Consider the following 23,812-nt stretch of genomic DNA (forward strand, 5'->3'; position numbering starts at 1 on the left):
GTTGTTGAGGATGGGAGTGCTGCTGTGGCCAGGGCCCAGAGGGTCGTTCCTTTACAGGATGCCTCCTCCATTTGTACCCAATCTGTGTCAGGTTCTTGTACCCATCCCCTAACTCTTTCTGTCGTTGCTGCCCAGTGGTAGTATTGTACGTTTGGTAAGGCCAAACCCCCTTTGATTTTCCTTCTTTGCAGTGTCTGGGAATTCTCGGATTCTTACCTCCCCCACACAAACGCCATGATTAGACAGTCTACGTTTTGGAAAAAGGCCTTGGGAATGAAGATCGGAATGGATCTAAACAGAAAGAGGAACCTTGGCAGTACGTTCATCTTGATCGTCTGCACTCTCCCCGCCAGGGAGAGTGGGAGTGCCCTCCACCTTTGAAGGTCTCTTCTTACTTCCTCCACCAGGCTGGTCAGATTCCACTTATGGATCTGTGTCCAGTCTCTGGCTATCTGGATCCCCAGGTAGCGGAATCTGTTCTGAGCTGTTTTGAACGAGAGCCCCTCCAGCTCTCTCCCTCCTCCGTTTGGGTTCACTGGGAATGCCTCGCTTTTGCCCAGGTTAGGTTTGTAGCCCGAGAAGGTTGCTATCCCTCAGTAATGACCCTCTGACAGCACAATGCTCCCTCAGTACCAACCCTCTGACTGAACGTCACTCCCTCAGTCCTGACCTTCTGCGAGTGCAGTGCTCCTTCAGTACTGACCGTCCGATGTGCAGCAATCCCTCAGGACTGATCCTCTGACAGTGCAGGACTCTCTCAGTACTGACCCTCTCGTAGTGCAGCAATCCCTCAGTACTGATCTTCTGACAGTTCAGCACTCTCTCAGTGCTGAACCTCTGACCTTGCAACACTCTCGCGTAACTGACCCTCAGACGTGTCATGTGAGAGTACCTTTAAGAAATGGGTGTTTATAAATAGATGTGTATATAAAGTATCTGTAGTGAGAGTACCTTAAAGAAATGGGTGTTTATTACTGCAGTGATGTCAGAGAGTGGGTGGAGCTGGGCTGTTTGTCAGCTTTTTACTTTCGTTTTAGGCTGTTTGTTGCAGGGTGTGTTTTAGTTTTGTTTTCAGAGCTGGATAGCTGCAATGACAGCCAGAAGGTGTATTAGAGTCTCTTTCTCTGTAATTTAAAGACTGTAAATCGATTCTAGTGATTTATAACTAATAACAATAGTGACTTTAACCTGATGTGCTTCTGGTAAAAGGTGTTTTAAGTCTTATGGATGTTAAAAGGAAAGTTTAAAGGATTACTTAATGTTGTATTCTTTGGGGGTTGTATTTGAATTAATGGTTGCTAAGATGTTCACTGTATGTTTTAAAAAGGTTAACTTGAGTTCATAGAAGAAACATTGTTTTGCTTTAAAAAATACTTTTCCATTTCTGCTCTACCACACCTGTAGAGTGGGCCGTGTGCTCCCCATACCACAATCTATTAAAAGTTGTGGGTCAGGTGAACTCCATGATACACTTTGGGGTTCTCTAAACCCTGGCCCATAACAGACGATGAAGTGCTCCCTCAGTTCCAGAAGGTTCCAAATAGTCTTTTGTTGTGCAAGAGACACGACCGACCACATGATGAACAGTACAGAAACGCGAGATCCTCCTTCTTTCTATTAAGGCTCTAACAATTGGATTTCTGTGAATTTGTCTTTTCAGATAAGTATGGGCAACCCTAAGATGGTTCCTGCGTTCAACCTTTCGCTTGAGGCAGGAGGCACGGCCCATCTCGCTGTGAGTTCACTCAGTCGGGCCTTGCTCGGGATCAGCCTGTCGCTGCACCTCCTCGTGTTCCTGCTGGGGCTTGGTGGCAACGGGCTTGTGCTGTGGATTGCAGGCTTCAAGATGGCAAAAACAGTAGGCAGAGTCTTCGTTTGCAACCTGGCCTTAGCTGATGTCGTCTTTTCCCTTTTCCTGCCCTTTTCTTTCACCTACCTGGCCATGGGTTTTCACTGGCCATTCGGGAAGGCATTGTGCAAGCTCTGTGTCTCCATCGAGTACCTCAACCTCTTTGGCAGCGTCTTCCTGCTAACTGCCATCAGCATCCAGCGCTGTGCCTCTGTTTGCGCGCCTGTGTGGTTCCGCAACCACCTCAGCCCGCGGGTGGCAGCACGCACCAGCCTGTTCCTCTGGGTCCTGGCCCTGCTCTCCACTGCCCCCCATTTTACCTTCCTCGACACCATACCTGCGGGGGAGGGGGGGAACTACACACGCTGCCAGTTCCGCTATCGACTGCAAGGGGACCCCGGGGAGGAGCTGGGGAGGGCCTTGGCCCGACGGCGGGAAGAGGGGCTGGTCCTCAGCCGTTTCGTACTGGCCTTCCTCATCCCGTTCATCGCCATTGCGGGCTGCCACATCGCCATCTTGGCCAGGCTCAGGAGGGGGCAGGCGGCAGGTGGCCCCAGCAGGCCCCTCAGGGTTACCCTGGTCATCGTGGCTGCCTTCTTCATCTGCTGGCTACCCTACCATGTCTTTGGCCTCCTAAAGATGACCATCGGTCCCACTCCGTCCATCAAGTTGGGCATCACCATCAGCCACAACCTCGCCCTCTTCAACTGCAGCCTGAACCCCATAATCTATGTGTTCATGGGCCATAGGTTCCGAGTGACGTTCAAACAGTCCCTGCAGTCCATCTTGGAAAGAATTGGATCAGAGTAGGAATGATACAGGAGCCACAATGAGGCAGGAGGCTCACTATTCACACAATGGGACAAAGGGAAAGAGAGACTTCCATCTCCCAAGCGCATTTCCCCACTTCAGAATTCCCCAAACTTTTCACTGTCAATGAAGAACCTCTTTTGAAGCAAGGTCACTGTTATTATATCATAGAATCTAGAGTGCAGAAGGAAGCCATTCGGCCCATTGAGTCTGCACCGGCCCTTGGAAAGAGCACCCGACTCCACCCTATCCCTGTAGCCCCACCTGACCTTTTTGAACACCAAGGGGCAATTTAGCTTGGCCAGTCCACCTAACCTGCACATCTTTGGACTGTGGGATGAAACCGGAGCACCCAGAGGAAACCCACGAAGACACAGGAGGAACGTGCAGACTCCGCACAGATAGTGACCCAAGCCGGAATTCAACCTGGGACACTGGAGCTGTGAAGCAACAGCACTACCCACTGTGCTACCATGCCGCCCACAATGTAGGAAACATGGCAACCATTTTGTGCACAGCAAAATCCCCGAAAGAGCGATGTGATAATGACCTAGACCATCAGTATTTCAAATGAATTTGGTAGAGGGATAAATATTAGTCCTTGTATACCGCCCTCCGTACCGCCCGCACACCACTGTCCACCCACCACCTGCCTGCCCAAGCTCTTCCCCCTATTAACGGCTGTGAGATCATTTGCCTCCATCGAAAAGGGAACTCATCGCCTCGATTTAACGTCACCAAAGAAAGTCTGACCCTCCGACAGTGCAGCAGTCCCTCAGTACTGACCCTCCGACAGTGCAGCACTCCTTCAGTACTGACACTCCAACAGTGCAATGCTCCCTCAGTAATGACCCTCCAACAGTGCAGCGCTCCCTCAGTACTGACCCTCCAACAGTGCAGCGCTCCCTCATGTAAGGGTGCTTTATTTGCTCATTTCTCTTCCTTTTTTGCTGTTGCACTTTTGATCTATGGATGATTGATGGATATCTCGCTTTAAGGCAAGCAGTGGAAGAAGCATGTACCTTGCATTGAAACAGAAGAATCCGGAACTTTGTACTGGTTTCAATTGGTGATTGCAGATTTGCTGGCATCAGGGAGGACTTGGTACGACTGATTGGCCAGTGACCAAGAAATTGGCCGAAAAGGCAGTGCCCAGCCTGGTAACAGGTGGTGTTCGGATTGGATCCCACTGACATGTTTTTAAGAGTCCCAAGGCCAGTTTGGTTTCAATTTTGATTCTGCCAGCCCAGTGAAGAGGTCCAACAGATTTTCTCCAGAAGGCCACTGTGAGGGCTGACTCTACGCAGCAAGCCTCTGGGTGCTCTTCTTTTGAGACGGCCCGTTAACCTGTTGTATTTCTGCATATTTGAAGATAGTTCTTGTAAGAAGTAAGTGATTGTGTTTACATTTACAATCTTAGTGACTGATTATTGGGCAGCATGGGCCAAAGACTTTGGATATTTTTATATGAATTATTCACTTGTGTTGTGACTCAGGGACATGTGGGGCTGGACACCCTGTGCGCACTTCCACAAGGTGTCATTACATTCAGGACTGACCCTCTGACAAGGCAGCACTCCCTCAGCACAGAATCTCTTACACTGCAGCACCCCCTCAGTACTGACCCTCGGACAGTGCTGCACTCCCTGAATACAGATCCTCTGAGAGTGCGACACTGCCTCAATATCGATCCTCTGACAGTGGTGTTCCCTCAGTATTGACCCTCCTCCAACAGTGCAGCACTCTCTCATACTGACACTCGAACAGTGCAGCACACCCCCAGTACAAACCCTCCAACAGAGCAGCATTCCCTCAGTACTAAACCTCTGACAGTACAGCACTTCCTCTGTACTGACCCTTCAACAACACAGCACTCCCTCAATACTGACCTTCCAACAGTGCAGCACTCCCTCAGTACTGACCCTCTGACACTGCTGAACTCCCTCAGTACTGACCTTCTGACAGTGCAGCATTCTCTCAGTACTGATCCTCTGATAGTGAAGCACTCGGTCAGTACTGACCCTGTGAAATAGAAGCACCCCCTCAGTACTCGGACAGTGCGGCACTCCCTGAATACAGATAGAACATAGAACAATACAGCGCAGTACAGGCCCTTCGGCCCACGATGTTGCACCGAAACAAAAGCCATCTAACCTACACCATACCATTATCATCCATATGTTTATCCAATAAACTTTTAAATGCCCTCAATGTTGGTGAGTTCACTACTGTAGCAGGTAGGGCATTCCACGGCCTCACTACTCTTTGCGTAAAGAACCTACCTCTGACCTCTGTCCTATATCTATTACCCTTCAGTTTAAAGTTATGTCCCCTCGTGCCAGCCATTTCCATCCGCGGGAGAAGGCTCTCACTGTCCACCCTATCCAACCCCCTGATCATTTTGTATGCCTCTATTAAGTCTCCTCTTAACCTTCTTCTCTCCAACGAAAACAACCTCAAGTCCATCAGCCTTTCCTCATAAGATTTTCCCTCCATACCAGGCAACATCCTGGTAAATCTCCTCTGCACCCGCTCCAAAGCCTCCACGTCCTTCCTATAATGCGGTGACCAGAACTGTACGCAATACTCCAAATGCGGCCGTACCAGAGTTCTGTACAGCTGCAACATGACCTCCTGACTCCGGAACTCAATCCCTCTACCAATAAAGGCCAACACTCCATAGGCCTTCTTCACCACCCTATCAACCTGGGTGGCAACTTTCAGGGATCTATGTACATGGACACCTAGATCCCTCTGCTCATCCACACTTTCAAGAGCTTCTCCATTAGCCAAATATTCCACATTCCTGTTATTCCTTCCAAAGTGAATCACCTCACACTTCTCTACATTAAACTCCATTTGCCACCTCTCAGCCCAGCTCTGCAGCTTATCTATATCCCTCTGTAACCTGCTACTTCCTTCCACACTATCGACAACACCACCGACTTTAGTATCGTCTGCAAATTTACTCACCCACCCTTCTGCGCCTTCCTCTAGGTCATTGATAAAAATGACAAACAGCAACGGCCCCAGAACAGATCCTTGTGGTACTCCACTTGTGACTGAACTCCATTCTGAACATTTCCCATCAACCACCACCCTCTGTCTTCTTTCAGCTAGCCAATTTCTGATCCACATCTCTAAATCACCCTCAATCCCCAGCCTCCGTATTTTCTGCAATAGCCTACCGTGGGGAACCTTATCAAACGCTTTGCTGAAATCCATATACACCACATCAACTGCTCTACCCTCGTCTACCTGTTCAGTCACCTTCTCAAAGAACTCAATAAGGTTTGTGAGGCATGACCTACCCTTCACAAAGCCATGCTGACTATCCCTGATCATATTATTCCTATCTAGATGATTATAAATCTTGTCTCTTATAATCCCCTCCAAGACTTTACCCACTACAGATGTGAGGCTCACCGGTCTATAGTTGCCGGGGTTGTCTCTGCTCCCCTTTTTGAACAAAGGGACCACATTTGCTATCCTCCAGTCCTCTGGCACTATTCCTGTAGCCAATGATGACATAAAAATCAAAGCCAATGGTCCAGCAATCTCTTCCCTGGCCTCCCAGAGAATCCTAGGATAAATCCTATCAGGTCCCGGGGACTTATCTATTTTCAGCCTGTCCAGAATTGCCAACACCTCTTCCCTACGTACCTCAATGCCATCTAATCTATTTACCTGGAGCTCAGCATTCTCCTCCACAACATTATCTTTTTCCTGAGTGAATACTGACGAAAAATATTCATTTAGTATCTCGCCTATCTCTTCAGACTCTACACACAACTTCCCATCCCTGTGCTTGACTGGTCCTACTCTTTCCCTCGTCATTTGCTTATTCCTGACATACCTATAGAAAGCTTTTGGGTTTTCCTTGATCCTTCCTGCCAAATACTTCTCATGTCCCCTCCTTGCTCGTCTTAGCTCTCTCTTTAGATCCTTCCTCGCTACCTTGTAACTATCCATCGCCCCAACTGAAACTTCACACCTCATCTTCACATAGGCCTCCTTCTTCCTCTTAACAAGAGATTCCACTTCTTTGGTAAACCACGGTTCCCTCGCTCGGCACCTTCCTCCCTGCCTGACCGGTACATACTTATCAAGAACACGCAGTAGCTGATCCTTGAACAAGCTCCACTTATCCAGTGTGTCCAACACTTGCAGCCTACTTCTCCACCTTATCCCCCCCAAGTCACGTCTAATGGCATCATAATTTCCCTTCCCCCAGCTATAACTCTTACCCTGCGGTGTATACTTATCCCTTTCCATCTTTAACGTAAACGTCACCGAATTGTGGTCACTGTCCCCAAAGTGCTCACCTACCTCCAAATCCAACACCTGGCCTGGGTCATTACCCAAAACCAAATCCAATGTGGCCTCCCTCGCCTCTTGTTGGCCTGTCAACAAACTGTGTCAGGAAACCCTCCTGCACACACTGTACAAAAAACGACCCATCTAATGTACTCGAACTATATCTTTTCCAGTCAATATTTGGAAAGTTAAAGTCTCCCATAATAACTACCCTGTTACTTTCGCTCTTATCCAGGATCATCCTCGCCATCCTTTCCTCTGCATCCCTAGAACTATTTGGAGGCCTATAGAAGACTCCCAACAGTGTGACCTCTCCTTTCACGTTTCTAACCTCAGCCCATACTACCTCGGAAGATGAGTCCCCATCTAGCATCCTCTCCGCCACCGTAATACTGCTCTTGACTAGCAGCGCCACACCTCCCCCTCTTTTGCCTCCTTCTCTGAGCTTACTAAAACACCTAAACCCCGGAACCTGCAACATCCATTCCTGTCCCTGCTCTATCCATGTCTCCGAAATGGCCACAACATCGAAGTCCCAGGTACCAACCCATGCTGCCAGTTCCCCTACCTTATTTCGTATACTCCTGGCATTGAAGTAGACACACTTCAAACCACCTACCTGAACACTGGCCCCCTCCTGCGACGTCAAATCTGAGCTCCTGACCTCTATACTCTCATTCTCCCTTACCCTAAAACTACAATCCAGGTTCCCATGCCCCTGCTGCATTAGTTTAAACCCCCCCAAAGAGCACTAACAAATCTCCCCCCCAGGATATTTGTGCCCCGCAGGTTCAGATGTAGACCATCCTGTCTGTAGAGGTCCCACCTTCCCCAGAAAGAGCCCCAGTTATCCAGAAATCTGAATCCCTCCCGCCTGCACCATCCCTGTAGCCACGTGTTTAATTGCTCTCTCTCTCCCTATTCCTCATCTCACTATCACGTGGCACGGGCAACAACCCAGAGATAACAACTCTGTTTGTTCTAGTTCTGAGCTTCCATCCTAGCTCCCTGAAAGCCTGCCTGACATCCTTATCCCCTTTCCTACCTATGTCGTTAGTGCCAATGTGGACCACGACTTGGGGCTGCTCCCCCTCCCCCTTAAGGACCCGGAAAACACGATCCGAGACATCACGTACCCTTGCACCTGGGAGGCAACATACCAAACGTGAGTCTCTCACGCTCCCACAAAATCTCCTATCTGTGCCCCTGACTATCGAGTCCCCAATTACTAATGCTCTGCTCCTCTCCCCCCTTCCTTTCTGAGCAACAGGGACAGACTGCGTGCCAGAGGCCCGTACCCCATGGCTTACCCCTGGTAAGTCGGCTCCCCCACAAGTATCCAAAGCGGTATACTTGTTTCTCAGGGGAACGACCGCAGGGGATCCCTGCACTGACTGTTTTTTCCCAGTCCCTCTTACAGTTACCTATCTATCTCCAATCTTTGGTGTAACTAATTCCCTGAAGCTGCTATCTATGACCCCCTCTGCCTCCCGAATGATCCGAAGTTCGTCCCGAATGATCCTCTGAGAGTGCGACACTATGTCAATATTGATCCTCTGACAGTGCAGTGTTCCCTCAGTATTGACCCTCCTTCAACAGTGCAGCACTCCCTCAAGCTGACCCTCCAACAGTACAGCACTCTCCAATAGTGCAGCATTCCCTCAGTACTGATGCTCTGACAGTGCAGAACTCCCTCATTACTGGCACTCGAATACTGTAGGACTCCTCATTACTGACCCCCCAACAGTGCAGCACTCCCTCAGTACTGACCCTCCGAAAGTGCAGAATTCCCTCTGTACTGACCCACTGGAAATGCAGCACTCCCTCAGTACTGACCTTTTTGCAGCCATTAGCCACCCAGGACTGAGTATGGCCTTGAACAGCTAAATTAAAAAAGGCACCAAACCAAACGATTGGGATCGAGGGCCTGAAACACTCAGTAAACTTCAACATGCCTTACGTCGTTTTTTAAACTGGAAAACAATAAATTGGAACTGTTTGACGAGCATTGCAAAACAGAATTAAACTACATCAGGGGCTTCACCTCATTTCACAACAACTCGCAGTTTAAGAAGAAAATCTCATCCCCCCCCCCCCGCACCGTGGTCTTTGCCCGCTGCTCTTCAATCTGTGTCCCCTCTGGTTACCAAGCCTCCTGCTGCTGGGAAACACTTATCAACTCTATCAAAATGCCCCTCATGATTTTGAAGCTTGGTTAAATTCTCTTTTAGTCCTTGCCACCTCAATAGATTTAACGTCCCAACAACCCTCCCTATCTGTGTAACCTCCTCCAGTCCCTACAACTCTCATTATCTCTGTAACATCCTCCAGCCATCCCTATTCTCTGTAATCTCTTCCAGGCCCAACATCCCTCCCTATCTCTGTAACCTCCTCCAGCCCCTCCAACCTTCCCTATCTCTGTAAACTCCTCCAGCCCCTCCAACCTTCCCTATCTCTGTAACATCCTCCTGCCCCTACGACCCTCCCTATCTGTGTAACCTCCTCCAGTCCCTACAACTCTCATTATCTCTGTAACATCCTCCAACCTTCCCTGTCTCTGTAATCTCTTCCAGGCCCAACACCCCTCCCTATCTCTGTAACCTCCTCCAGCCCCTCCAACCCTTATTATCTCTGTAACCTCCTCCAGCCCATACAACCCTCCCCAAGTCTTTACCGTCCTCATGCCTATGTTCGTCACTTATCCCTCATGTTTGCTTATGTGTCTCGATATGAGATTGTAATTGCTCCTAAGACAAACATTTGTGCTTTTACTTATATTAAACGTGATCTATAAATGCCAGCTACTATTGTTGATAATCAAATGGGCTGCTCTTGAGCTGTCATGAAGCACAAATAGGTCAGCACGGGGTTGATGAAAATGTTTGTACCATCTTTATTCTACAATCTGTAATTCGCTCTGTGTCAACCATGGGAACCGTAAACAAAAATCAACCTTTCAAATTCAACGTCACAACCGGACAGATAAAGAACAAGGGAAAGCGAGGGAACGGGAGGAAAACATGGAGGGAGAGAAAGTGAGAGTAACATGAAGGGAGGGAAACGCGGAGGGAGGGAAGACGAAGAACAAGTGGAACAAGAGTGGGAAAAAGAAATCGGAGAACAAGGCAGCTGTTTGAGTGAAGTGAAAAACCTTTCACAATGTTGCTGCTGAAGCTCAGCTTCCAACCGAGGGGAACCGTTCACTTCCTTCTCGGACGAGCGCATCAGCGTGGGGTAGAAGCCACTGTTGTTCATGCGGGGGCTTTTGGTGCTGTGGTCGAGACCTTTGCATCTTGCTCGGCCTGGTTCTGCTCTGTCTTAATTCAGGCACAGCACTGGAGAGAGGGAGAGTCAGGAAAGAAGGTAGATTAAAGATCGGAAGATCAGGCATTGTCCACGGAGCAAATCTGCTTGGTGCACAGGTACAAAGTATAAAGGCAGAGGCCCAAGCTATTCAGCCCAACTGGCCCATGCTGGTCTCCATTCCCCACTCAAATATCCTCCTGTACAACTCTATCATCCTAGCCCTGAATTCCTTCCTCTCTCATGTGTTCATCCAGCTTCCCTATTCAATGTATCTGTACTATTCCCTACATGCACCCATTATGGTCCCTCAAGTACCACCCCCACCTTCCAGTTCTGACACATCCATGTCCAGTCATCCAGTGTGCACTATATAGAATCAATGAAATCTATAGTGACCTCCTGGGACCACCACCAATTCCCCCCCTAATACCCCTCCCTCCCTGGACCACCACCAATTGCCCCGAAATACCCATCCCTCCTGGGACCACCACCAATTCCCCCACAATCATAGATCATAGAATTTACAGTGCAGAAGGAGGCCATTCGGCCGATCGAGTCTGCACCGGCTCTTGGAAAGATCACCCTACCCAAGGTCAACACCTCCACCCTATCCTCATAACCCAGTAACCCCACCCAACACTAAGGGCAATTTGGACGCTAAGGGCAATTTATCATGACCAATCCACCTAACCTGCACATCTTTGGACTGTGGGAGGAAACCGGAGCACCCGGAGGAAACCCACGCATACCCATCCCTTCCGGGACTACCTGTGATTCATCCCCAATACACCTCCCTTCCGGGACCACTACCAAATACCCCTCAATACTCCTTCCTCCAGGGACCACCATTGATTCCACCTCCTCTATCTGTCCACGCCTTCCACCCTTTCCTGCACCTGACCTATCGTCAGTGAAAGGTTCTACGCTCACCACTCACCAACCAAAGCTTCCTGGGCAAAGTATTTGACGTCTATGTCTTGATCCCGGCTGAGTCGGTCAAGCACAGGCTTCACCTCGGTATGTAAGGGGCTGAAGGAAAACAAGAGAGGGAGGAAATAATTAATTCCGTTGAAAAAACAGGAAAACAATGGATAGTCACAGACATTTGTCACTGTCACAACCTGCATGCTCCTGAACTGAATTGCTTCCTCACACATATGGATCGCTCAGAGCTGTAAAGTCAAACTCACGAAATGCCAGCAGGGTCCTGAAGAAGAGTTCTCTCGCACTCAAAACGTCAACTCTGTTTCTCTCTCCACGGACATTGCTGGACGTACTGAGTTTTTCCAGCACTCCCAGTTTTTATTTCAGATATTCGGCATCTGTAATATTTTGTTATCATTAAATGTGAGATTGCATTTCTCAAGTGCCTGTCGCGACCACAAGACATCGCAAAGCATTTCACAGCCAATGAATGGCACAGTAGTACAGTCGTTAGCACTGTTGTTTCACAGCACCAGGGACCCGGGATATATTCCCGCTTGAGTCACTGTCTGTGCAGAGTCTGCACGTTCTCCCCGGTTCTGCGTGGGTTTCCTGTGGGTGCTCCAATTTCCTCCCACAAGTCTCGAAAGACGTGCTTGTTAGGTGAATTGGACTTTCTGAATTCTCCCTCTGTGAACCGTATCGTAGTGTGGCGACTAGGGGATTTTCACAGTAACTTCATTGCAGTGTTAATGCAAGCCGACTTGCGATTCTAATAAAGATTATTATTATGTCGGAAATGCTACAGCCAATTTGCGCACAGTGAGATCCCACAAACAGCAATGTAAAATGACCCACGTCAGTCGTTTTTTAGGGGATACTGGTTGCAATATAAATATTGGTCAAAAGGTGGGGGAAGATCTACCCCCTGCTCTTCTTCCAAATACTGAATATAGGATTCGGTTTAATGTTTCATCCAAAAGACGGTACATCTGAGAGTGCAGCACTACCTCAGTACTGATCCTCCAACAGTAAAGCACTCCCTCAGTATTGACCCTCTGACAATGCAGCACTCCCTTGGCAATTGTTTTGTTCTAAAGTTGCCAGGAGTGTGAGTCATCTCAGTCCTATTTAAGAAGGGGATCTGAAGCTCACTCCCAGTGACACATCCAAAGTGAGACACATCGAAGAGCGAGTTTGGGAACTGGAAATTTAAAGTTAGGTGGGAATTTGAGGCTGGATGGGAGGAGGTGCTTTTTATCCGATTTGTCGACTCTCAAATTTTCAGTGAGCGGCCTTGCCCTGCTGCAGGTGACTACAAGTGACAGCGTTGATTGGTAAGTAGTAGGTGAGGCAGGTAAGTTCATCATATCGGGAGCAGAGCTGAGCAGGAGAAACCCGGAGTGCAGTCTGGGAAGGCTCACTGGAGTAGATTCTGAGCTACATTTTGTAAGGTAAGAGTTTTTTTGGGTTTTTTTTCTCCTCATTAACAAGAGGGTGGCAGGCTAGATTTAATATTTTACGCAAACCAGTACTAACCAGGAGACAGATACATTTTTGGGGGCCTATTTGTGAAAGCAGCAGCAGTAAATTTTTATTGAGGGCCGAACTGGGATTTAGTTTTTAATCTAACAACCAACAGAGGTAGAGAGATATCAATTGGTGGCGTTGTGTACTACTCCTGCACGATGAGGGGCATCATGGACACTGCAGGTGTCCCTGAGGACTACATCTGTCCCAATGACTGTCCCTCTATCGAACAAGTATGCCGTTTTGGAAACTGATGAGGGGGAAGGTCCATCAGGGACAGCAGCAGCAGTGGCCAGAGCGAAGGCACCACTACTGGTTCTTCTGCACAGACAGGGGGTACAAAGCATAGAAAAGCAATAGTGGTAGGGGATTCAATTGTCAGGGGCACAGATAGGTGCTTCTGTGGCCGTGAAAGGGACTCCAGGATGATTGTTTGCCTCCCAGCTGCCAGGATTTGGATGTCTGAGCGGGTACAAAGCATCCTAAAACAGGAGGGAAATCAGACAGAGGTCATTGTCCACATTGGCGCGAATGACATAGGTAGAAAGAGTAGTGAGGTCATGAAATGGCAATTTAGGGAGTTAGGTAGAAGATTAAGAAGCAGGACCTCGCCCTGTGCCATGTGCTAGCGAGGCTGGGAACAGGGAGATCGTGCAGCTGAACACGTGGCTAAAGAACTGGTGCAGAAGGGAGGACGTCAGTTTTTTAGATCATTGGGATGTCTTCCAGGGAAGGTGAGGCCTGTACAAGAAGGACAGGTTACACCAGAACTGGAGGGGCACCAATATCTTGGCTGGGAGGTTTGCGAGTATGGTTTAAACTAATGTGACAGGGGGGTGGGAATCAGAACAGTAAGCCGGCAAATGTGGAGACTTGGAATGAGCATGGTACCACGGCCAGGATGGCTAAGAGAATGGGCAGGCTGGGGAAAGTCAAACTAAGTGGGCCTGGAGAGCATCTGCCTCAATGCACGGAGTATAACAGGTACGACAGATGAGCTTAGAGCTTTGATTCATGCGCGGAACTTGGATGTGGCTGCTGTAATGGAGACTTGGTTAAAAAAGGGACAGGACTGGCAGCTAAATATTCCGAGATATAGGTGTTTAAGGCAAGACAGGGAGGAAGGTAAAAGAGATGGGGGAGTTGCAATACTGGTTAGAGAACATATTACAGCTGTACAGAGGGAGGACACCATGGAAAAATCAAATAACGAGGCACTGTGGGTATACCTCAGAAACAGGAAGGGGGAAGACACTATGATGGGGTGAACTACAGGCCTCCCAACAGCTCACAGGAAGTAAGAACAGATATGTAAGCAGATTCTGGATAGATATATAAATAATAGGGTTGTTGTAGTGGGAGATTTTAATTTTCCTCATGTTGACTGGAAATCCATTAGGGCTAGTGATCCGGATGGTGAGGAATTTGTTAAGTTTATCTCGGAAGATTTTTGGAACAATATGTGGATAGTCTGACGAGAGAGGTGGCTAGACTGGACCTAGTACTCGAGAACGAGCCCGGCGAGGTCATCAAAGTTGCAGTTGGGGAACATGTGGCGAACAGTGACTACAATTTCAGAAGCTTTTGGATACTCATGGAAAAGGAGGAGTGTTGTCCTCGGGTTAAGGTGCTAAAATGGGGGCAAGCTAACTACAGCCAGATTAGGCAGGATTTGGAGGCTGTTGTTTGGGAGAGGCTGTTTAAGGGTAAATCCACATTTGGCATGTGGGAGTCTTTTAAGGAGCAGTTGATGGGAGTGCAGGACAGGCATGTGCCGATAAAAAGGAAAGACAGGAAGGGCAGGATTCAGGAACCATGGATTACCAGGGAAATTGTGAGTCTAGTCAAAAAGAAAAAAGATGCATACATGAGATCTAAGCAAATAAAAATAGATGAAGCACTTGAAGAATACAGGGGAAGTAGAAAAGAGCTCAAGCAGGGAGTTAGGAGAGCAAAAAGGGGTCACAAAATGCCCTTGGCAGACAGGATTAAGGAGAATCCCAAGGCATTTTATACCTATATTAAGAACAAGAGGGTACCTTTTGGGTCTAAATTACCCTTCTACACTCTGTGTATGTGGGGGGGGGGGGGGGGCGGGGAATGGTGGGGTGGTGTTGGCACTGTTAAACATTTTGGGCTTAACCCAGTTGGGATGATCGTGACTTTTCTCCCTATCCTGTGGGGGCAGAGTTGAGGAAGCTCTGTGGCAGATGAATTGGAGAGTGAGCGAGGATGCGGAGGCAGTAAAGATGGGACCAGCTCAGATTGGTGAACAGTAGAAGATAGGGGACCGGCTGGGGACGTATTGCAGTGGTCGCCTGTGGGAGGTACAGCGCCCTGCTCAACTCGCCAACCTCAGGCCCGGCAGCCAAACGTCAGGGCTCAGGAGGTGCGAGGAGCTGTCAATCATAGCAAGAGTGTTTATAAACATTGTGGTTGGCATTATAGCAGGGTAATTGAGATGCATTCAAGCGTGAAGGGAACAATAAATAAACAAACCCCCTAAGCAGCTGTGTCTGGACCAATAAAACTGTCAATCACTGGCTAATAAATATATTGCTTTGTGAAATTGAATGGAAGATTTGCATTTCAAATGCTGTCAAGGGATTTGAAGTCATTTAAAGTGTACCTGGCTTTTGAGGAAGCCTCTGACACTTGTAACAGCTTCTGATTTGAACACTTTTGTCTGAGGCAGCAGATGTAAGGGAAAGGTAAGTGAAAATGCAGCTTTCAGGAAACAATGGCTGATGGCGGTCTCTGATGTGTGGTCTCTGATGGGGGGGTTTGGGATTATCGTGGCGGGGTGGTTAAGTAGGTCTCATGCATGCGTGATGTGGGGGGGTGACGTGTTATTCCCATGGTTGTGGGACAAGGATGCCCCTAGTTGGCAGCAGTGTGGGGGGTGTTGGCGATAAGGGCTCTGGGAGATGAGGAAGGTCCGTGGGACCTCAATATTGGGCTTCCCGTTCAAAGTCACAGTCCTGTACCAGGATTCCGATGGAATCTGGCAAGCTCTCCCACATTCATAAATTAGCTTGGTAAATGAGACAGACTCACAGACCACGCCCCGCTCCTCGCACCAGCGTAAACCAGTAACAATTCTCCATTGGCGGGAGCACTTAGGCTCCAGAGTGGCGAATCCAGATCCATATTTGATGTTTGCCTTCGCTTCATTTGCCATCCAATATCGCATCCTTCTTCCTATTGCCAGCTTTACTTTTCATCAATCCAAGCTCCCTCTCAGGTTCCCGCCTGCCTGCCCTCCCCAACATCCCCTGCGAGGATACTAGTGCCGGTCCTGCAAAGGTGTAACCCATTCATTTCGCACAGGTTCCACCTGCCCTAGACCCGGTCCCAATGCCTCTGATATCCAATGCCCTCCCTCCCACAGAAATTCTCCAGCCACATGACCAATCGCTCAATCCTGATATTCCCGTGCTCACTACTGCGATCTGTACCCTTGTTCCCAGGACATTAACCTGCGCCTGCTGGATTACTAGCCCACTGACAATACTACTACGCCACGGTCTCGCCTTTACAGCTATCCCTCATTTATCACTCCTAAAACATCTCTGAAATAAAACAGCGCGTTCAATGAAAATATTTTCCTGAGAGACAGGAAGGGTTATGTTCTATAGAATCCCTACAGTACAGAAGAAGGCCATTCTGCCCATCGAGCCTGCACCAACCACTTGAAAGAGCACAGGACCTCGGCCCACTCCCTGGTCCTATCCCCATAACCCCACATAAACCGCACATCCCTGGACACCAGGGGGCAATTTTAGCATTGCTAATAGACCTAACCTGCACGTCTTTGGACGGTGGAGGAAACGGGAGCACCCAGAAGAAACCCACACAGACACGGGGAGAACATGCAAATTCCAGTCACCCAAGGCCAGAATTGAATCCAGGACCCAAGCATTGTGACGCAATAATGCTAACCATTGTGCCACCCATCTGTAATGTTTGGATTTAAAAAATTATTTCTACTTATCAATTTCATGTATTTTGAACATGTTTGTAGTTTTAGAAGTTATAGGATTGTGGGGAGGCACAGGGAATCACTCAACAGGAGGGAGGAAGGAGCTGAATATTCCTGACTGCCTAAAGACCCCAAAACTCTCTTTTCACTATTCCTGTTATTGGAAGCAATCTTCGCATTGGTTGTCAACAATCCTTTCACCGACTGCTTAAAAACTTGGGTTTCAAAAGACTTATTTTTTTAACAAAAAAGGAGAAGTTTACCTGTGTTTGCATGATGCACGCCACAATCTTTGGCAAAAAAAAAAATTCTTGCTCGATCTGAGCAGCTGGTTAAAGGAGATCAGTGGCTGGTCCTGAAAATTGTTCATTTTGACCACTGACTTCACTTGATGCCATGCGGCGATTTGTACCTTCAGTGAACTGAAGTGAGGTCTCTTAGGAGAGGCACAACAACTGGAGAGAAAAAGCACCCAATCACGTGCCGGGGCACTCTCCGCTCGCAACACCTCCGCCAATCAGAGATTACTTGCCAATCAATCAGTGCAGTACAAAATGTTGTTCCCTTTGAGATTTGGTTTTCTTGCGGATCCACCCTGATGAGTGCATGAGGAAAAGCTTTGACACAATGTCATTTTTTTTTAAAAGCCAGACTTGGGTTACCATTACTGATCAGGGGAGGCGGTGGCATAGTGGTATTGTCACTGGGTTAGTAATCTGGATTTTTAAATAATATAGAGTACCCAATTAATTGTTTCCAATTAATGGGCAATTTGGCATGGCATAATTCACCTACCCTGCGCATCTTTTGGGTTGTGGGGTAGACACGGGTAGAATGTGCAAACTCTACACAGACAGTGACCTGGGGTCGGGATTGAACCCGGATCCTCGGCGCCATGAGACAGCAGTGCAAACCACTGCGCCACCATGCCACCCAAACATCTGGAATTAAAAGTCTAACAATGAACCAGGAAATCATTGCTGATTGTCGGGAAAACTCATCTGGTTCACTAATGTTCTTTACCTGGTCTGGTCTGGCCTACATGTGACTCCAGACCCACAGCAATGTGGTTGACTGAAATGTCTACTTAAATGGCCAAACAAAACACTCAGTTCAAGGGCAATTAGGGATGGAAAATAAATTCTGGCCCAGCTGGCGACGCCCACGTCCCCTGAACGAATGAAAAAGAATTCACAGAATTTGTGCCCGGAACGACACGTGGATTTGGTTCCAGTGCGTAGACATGTGGACAAATGAAAATCATGTTAAGACCCGGGACGCGCTGTCTCAGAGTGCGGTGGAGGGAGGACCAATTGGGCCATTCAAGAAGGGAACTGGATCATTGTCCTAAAAGGAAAACATTGGGGCTGGAAGTGGGGCTGGAAGGGTAAATGGCCCTGGGTGAGTCGCTCCTTTAGAGGGCTGAATGCTGTTAACCGTTGAAATATCCTGTGACTATGAACGAACATGCGCAGTTGCTGACACAGTCACCGCGCCAGAGCGATAATGGAGGCGGCGTTACCCAGGAGAATTCTTCCCAGTTTTCAAACCACACCCAAAGCAAAAATACATTGCCGCCTTAAAGGGGTGGTGGGGGAGAGGGGGGGGGGGGTGGGTGGGATATCTGTCCAGGCACGGCCGGGAGAGGTCCACTTGCTTGTAATCCAGGGTGGGCCCAATCTTCTGCAGCGTCTTGGCGACGTTGAAGCGCACATTCGCCACCGCATCACTCCCCATTCGCAGAACGGTGGGCAGCATGATCTTGGTTGTGATGTCCTTCCCGCACACGTCGTGCAGAACCTGGAGGGAGGATGGTGGAGTGGATATGGGGAAGGCGGAGGGAGGATGGCGGAGTGGGGAGAGAAGGGCGGATGGTGGAGTCGGGAGGGCAGGGTGGAGGGAGGATGGTGGAGTCGGGAGGGCAGGGCGGAGGGAGGATGGTGGTGTTGGGAGGGCAGGGCGGAGGGAGGAGGTGGAGTCGGGAGGGCAGGGCGGAGGGAGGATGGTGGAGTCGGGAGGGCAGGGCGGATGGTGGAGTCGGGAGGGCAGGGCGGAGGGAGGATGGTGGAGTCGGAAGGGCAGGGCGGAGGGAGGATGGTGGTGTCGGGTGGGCAGGGCGGAGGGAGGATGGTGGAGTCGGGAGGGCAGGGCAGAGGGAGGATGGTGGAGTGGGGAGGGCAGAGGGAGAATGGTGGAGTGGGGAGGGCAGGGAGGATGGTGGAGTCGTGAGGGCAGCGAGGTGGGAGGATGGTGGAGTCGGGTGGGCAGGGCGGAGGGAGGAGGTGGAGTCGGGATGGCAGAGGAAGAATGGTGGAGTCGGGGGCAGGGAGGGCAGAGGGAGGATGGTGGAGTGGGGAGGGCAGAGGGAGGATGGTGGAGTGGGAGGGCAGGGCGGATGGTGGAGTCGGGAGGGCAAGGCGGAGGGAGGATGGTGGAGTCGGGGGCAGGGAGGGCAGAGGGAGGGTGGTGGAGTCGAGTGGGCAGAACAGAGGGGTGATGGTGGAGTCGGGGGCAAGGAATGAAAATGAAAATGAAATGAAAATCGCTTATTGTCACAAATAGGCTTCAAATGAAGTTACTGTGAAAAGCCCCTTGTCGCCACATTCCGGCGCCTGTTCGGGGAGGCTGGTTCGGGAATTGAACCGTGCTGCTGGCCTGCAGTGGTCTGCTTTCAAAGCCAGCGATTTCGCCCAGTGTGCTAAACAGCAGAGAGAGGATGGTAGAGTGGGGACGGTGAGAGCAAAGGGAGGATGAAGGAGTCAGGCGGAGGGAGAATGGTGGAGTGGAGGGGAGGGCAGGGGGGAGGACGATGGTGCAGTGGGGCGAAGGGAGGGCAATGAGATGACAATTAGACACACGTAGCAAAGAGAACCTCCACTTGTTCAGGACATCCCCGACGCGGCTTCCTCAGCAACAAAGCCGCGGTGACATCAGAAACACGGCGGCCAATCTGAGCAGAGCAGTGTCCCGCAAACAGAATCAGATTTATCAGCTGGTTGATCCGTTTGTGTTGGTGCCAGTGTCTGCCACAGCACCTCCCTACTGGGAGCCTCAGGATCTTTAATTCACTAGTCAGAAGGTGTGTGAACCTCGGGTTCAATGGAACCTCTGGAAGACGGATCTTCCAATTTTAGGAATGAGTGACAGAAGGGAGAAATATGAGGATAAGATTCAGATGGATGTGAAAGTTCCCATGCCCACTATTTGGAAGAAGAGCAGAGGTGGGGAGGGAGTTTTTCCTGGTGTCCTGGGCCTCAACCAACATCATTGAATAACACAAAGTAACCTCGGCCATTATCACATCGCTGTTTGTGGAATATTGTTGTGTGTAAACTGGCTGCCACGTTTCCCACATTACCATAGTGACCGCATTTCAAAACACTGCAGAGCGTATTCAGTTATCTTGAAGATGTTTGCTACAGTGTCGGGCCTAGATTTAGAGTCTCTGACAAAGAGTCACCAACCAGACTTGAAATGTTAGCTTTGTCCTAAGCGGCAAGGTAGCACAGTGGTTAGCACTGTGCTTCACAGCGCCAGGATCCCAGGTTCGATTCCTGGCTTGGGTCACTGTCTGTGCGGAGTCTGCACATTCTCCCTGTGTCTGCGTGGGTTTCTTCCGGGGGCTCCAGTTTCCTCCCACAAGTCCTGAAAGACGTGCTGTTCGGTAATTTGGACATTATGTGTCCAAATTATTTGGACATTATGTCTCCCTCAGTGTACCCGAACAGGCGCCGGAGTGTGACGACTAGGGGCTTTTCACAGTAACCTCATTGCAGTGTTAATGCAAGCCTATTTGTGACAATAATAAAGATATTTTTTTTAAATCTGCTGTCAGAGCTGCTAAGATTTTCCAGCATTTTCTATTTCTTGTTTCAGATTTCAGCATCTGCAGTAATCTGCTTTTATTAAATGTCTTGGTTGCAGGGGAAGGGAAACTCATGCTTTTCTGAGTCTGAGACAACACAGAGTAAGTGAGAGCGAGAATAGGACAGCGAAAGAGAAAGGCAGAGACAGAGGGCAAAAAGAAAAAAAGAAACAGAGGGAGAGAACGACAGGAGAGAGAAACAAGAGACAGAGACAGAGGGAGAGAATGAGAGAGAAAGAGAAAGGGAGAGAGAAAGGGTGTCCAAAAGAGTGAGACGCAGAGATAGATAGAGATGCAGAGTGAGAGAAGGACAAAGAGAGACAGAGAAAGACAGAGAGACAAAGAAAGAGAGCGAGAGAGACTGAGAGAGTGAGAAAGAGACAGAGTAGTTGGCAGAGGGAGATAGTGAGAGAAGAAAGAAAGAGACAGAGGGAGAGAATGGCAGAGAAAGAGAGAAACAGAAAGACTGAGAGAAACAGACGGAGAGAATGAGAGAGAGGAGAGAGAAAGGGAGACCAAGAGAGTGACTGACAGCCAGAGCGTCAGAGATAGAGTGAGAAAGCCAGGGAGAGTGAGACAGACAGACAGACACTGGAGGAGACGGAGAGAAACTGGAAGAGACAGAGAGTGAGTGAAACTCAAAGAAAGAAAGATAGAGAGAGAGACAGTGGGAGAGAGACAGAGAGAGAAACAGAGACAGAGAGAGGAAGAGACAGAGACGTAGAGACAGTGAGAGGCAGATGGAGAGACAAAGAGCGAGAGAGAGGCAGAGTAAGACAATTGTTAAAATGACTCAACCATGTCTCCCTCTAGTGGGGATGCTGCTGGACTTTTCAAAATTTGTTCATGGGATGTGACATTGGCAAAGCCAACATTCATTGCCCATCCCTAATTGCCCCCGAGAATGTGGTAGTAAACCATCTTCCTGAACTGCTGCAGTCCACATGGGTAGGTACATCCACAGTGCTGTGAGTGCGAAGGTTTTGACCCAGCAACAGTGAAAAAACAGCCGATATATATCAAAATCAGGATGGTAAGTTGGAGGGGAAATTCCAGATAGTGGGGTTCCCAGGTATCTTCTGCTCGTCCTTCTAAATGGTAGTGGTCGTGGGTTTGGAAGGTGTTGCCTAAAGGGCCTTGGTGAGTAGTTGGTACACACAACGTCACTGTGCATCGGTGATGGGAGGGTATAAGGTGGTAGGTGGAGTGTCGATTAAGCAGGACTGCTTTGTCCTGAGTGGTGCTGAGCTTCTTGAGTGTTGTTGGACTGTATTCATCCAGCCAAGTGGAGAGCATTCCATCACACCCTTGACTTGTGCCTTGTAGATGGCGGATAGGCTTTGAGGAGTCAGGAGTTATCTCTGCACAATTTCCGGTATCTGACCTGCTCTCGCATCAACAGTTTTATGTCTGGTCCAGTTCAGATTCTGGCCAGTGGTGACCCCCACCCCACAAGACGTTGGTGGTTTTGGAAGGATATATTAGCAACAACAGATTATTCCTTCCATTTCATGTGGCGCGGTCCCTGTGGATTGGAGATTAGAAAATGTAATCCTGTTGTTCAAGGGCGGAAGGATGGGGGAAAACGGGAAAACTGGAGGCCAGTTCGTTGGACATCACTCATCACAGAAATGCTGCAATTTATTATAGAGGATGTGGTGACAGGTCAGTGAGAGAACCGTAATCGGCAGAGCTGGACTCTAAAAGGAAACTGTGGTTGAGAATCAAGTGTGAGGTTTCTGAGGGTTGTCGTCAGCAGTCAATTGAGGGTAAATCCAGTGGATGTGGTCTTTGTCTTTTCAGAAGTTGTCCACAGAGCGCCGTAGGAAAGTTTAGGGCTCAGGGTTTGAGGATGGGTTAACAGATAGGAAACTGAGCAGGAATAAAAATACATTTTCAGGGTTGGCAGACTGTGACGGGTGGAGTGCCTGTGGAACTTCAACGTTTTTTACAATCAATTATATTAACAACTTGGATGAGAGGACCTGTACAACTGGGGTGGAGGGCAGTTGTTTAGCGATAGTAGTCCACTAAAGGCCCAGGTTCAGATCCCACCACAGCAGCTGGTAAAATTTAAATCTAATCAATTTATTTTTATTTATTCATGGAATGTGGCGTCGCTGGCTGGCACAGCATTTATTGCTCATCTCTAATTGCCCTTGAACTCAGAGTCCTGCTCGGAGGGCAGTTTAGAGTCAACCACATTGTTGTGTGGGTTTGGAGATACATGTAGGCCAGACCGAGTAAGGCCGGCAGATTTTCCTCCCTAAAGGAACATAGGAACAGGAGTAGGACCTTCAGCCCCTCGAGCCTGCTCCACCATTCAATGAGGTCAAGGCTGACCTGTGGTCGAACTCCACATCCCTTAATATCTTTGCTTAAGAAAAATCTTTCTATCTCAGCTTTAAAATTAACAATTCATCTCGCATCAATTGCTGTTAGTGGGAGAGAGTTCCAAACCTCTATCACCCTTTGTGTGAAGAAGTTCTTCCTAACATCTCTCCTGAACAGTCTGGACCTCATTTTTAAACTATGCCCCAACGTTTTAGAATCTCCAATCAGTGGAAATAGTTTGTCTTTATCTACCCTGTCTTTCCCTGTTAATATCTTGAATACTTTGATCAAATCACCTCTTAATCTTCTAAATTCTAGAGAAAACAGGCCTAATTTGTGTAATCTCTCCTCGTAACTTAACCCCTGAAGTCCAGGTATATTTTTTGTAAACCTACGTTGCCAAGGCCAAAATATCCTTCCTAGAACTGCTCACAGTACTCCATGTGGGGTCTAACCAGTGTTTTGTAAAGCTGCAGAATAAGGATATGTCCTTATACTCCAGTCCTCTAGATATAAAGACAGCATTACATTAGCCTTCCTGATTACTTTCTGCACTTATGCGTGGCATTTTAAAGGTCGATGCACCTGAACCCCCAGGTCTCTTCAGGTATCCACTTCATACCATCTTGAAAGCACCCTGATTTATTCTTTTTTGGTCCAAAATGGAGAACATCACACTTGCTTCCATTGAAATCCATCTGCCACAGTTTTGCCCATTCATCTATTCCATCAATATCCCTTTGTAATTTTAGGTTATCAACTGTTATGGGCGAGGTGTTTTCAGAACCCCAAAATGTATCATGGAGTCCAACCAACCCTTTAATGGATTGTTACTTTTGAAGCACACGGCTTGTTCCCTTGGTGTAGTATTACAATTATGGACACGTGGTTTTAA

General features: G+C 48.7%; 2 protein-coding genes across 3 annotated transcripts in view; one reads left to right on the forward strand and one right to left on the reverse strand.

Annotated features, from left to right (window-relative positions):
- The first annotated feature begins 1,681 nt into the window (after nt 1-1,681).
- LOC140387066 (chemerin-like receptor 1) lies at nt 1,682-2,659 on the forward strand. The gene has a single exon (XM_072470075.1). The coding sequence runs from the start codon at nt 1,682-1,684 to the stop codon at nt 2,657-2,659; it is 978 nt and encodes a 325-aa protein (XP_072326176.1).
- Nucleotides 2,660-9,845: 7,186 nt separating this feature from the next.
- LOC140386516 (serine/threonine-protein phosphatase 2A 65 kDa regulatory subunit A beta isoform-like) overlaps nt 9,846-23,812 on the reverse strand; it is a 96,113-nt gene continuing 82,146 nt past the window's right edge. The window contains exons 13-15 of one of the 2 annotated variants that reach the window (XM_072468913.1): nt 18,376-18,518; nt 11,220-11,311; nt 9,846-10,311 (exon numbers count right to left, since the gene is read on the reverse strand). In XM_072468913.1, coding sequence (XP_072325014.1) covers nt 10,295-10,311; nt 11,220-11,311; nt 18,376-18,518 — 252 coding nt within the window. In that variant the 3' untranslated portion in view covers nt 9,846-10,294. The remainder of the gene's footprint in view (nt 10,312-11,219; nt 11,312-18,375; nt 18,519-23,812) is intronic. The other variant, XR_011933630.1, reaches the window with a different exon arrangement.

Source organism: Scyliorhinus torazame, chromosome 12 (assembly GCF_047496885.1).
Source record: "Scyliorhinus torazame isolate Kashiwa2021f chromosome 12, sScyTor2.1, whole genome shotgun sequence".
Classification (NCBI taxonomy): Eukaryota; Metazoa; Chordata; class Chondrichthyes; order Carcharhiniformes; family Scyliorhinidae; genus Scyliorhinus; species Scyliorhinus torazame.

What these genes read in the sequence shown, in the direction of transcription:
- LOC140387066 (XM_072470075.1), top strand. Translation starts at nt 1,682, where the DNA reads ATGGTTCCTGCGTTCAACCTTTCGCTTGAGGCAGGAGGCACGGCCCAT.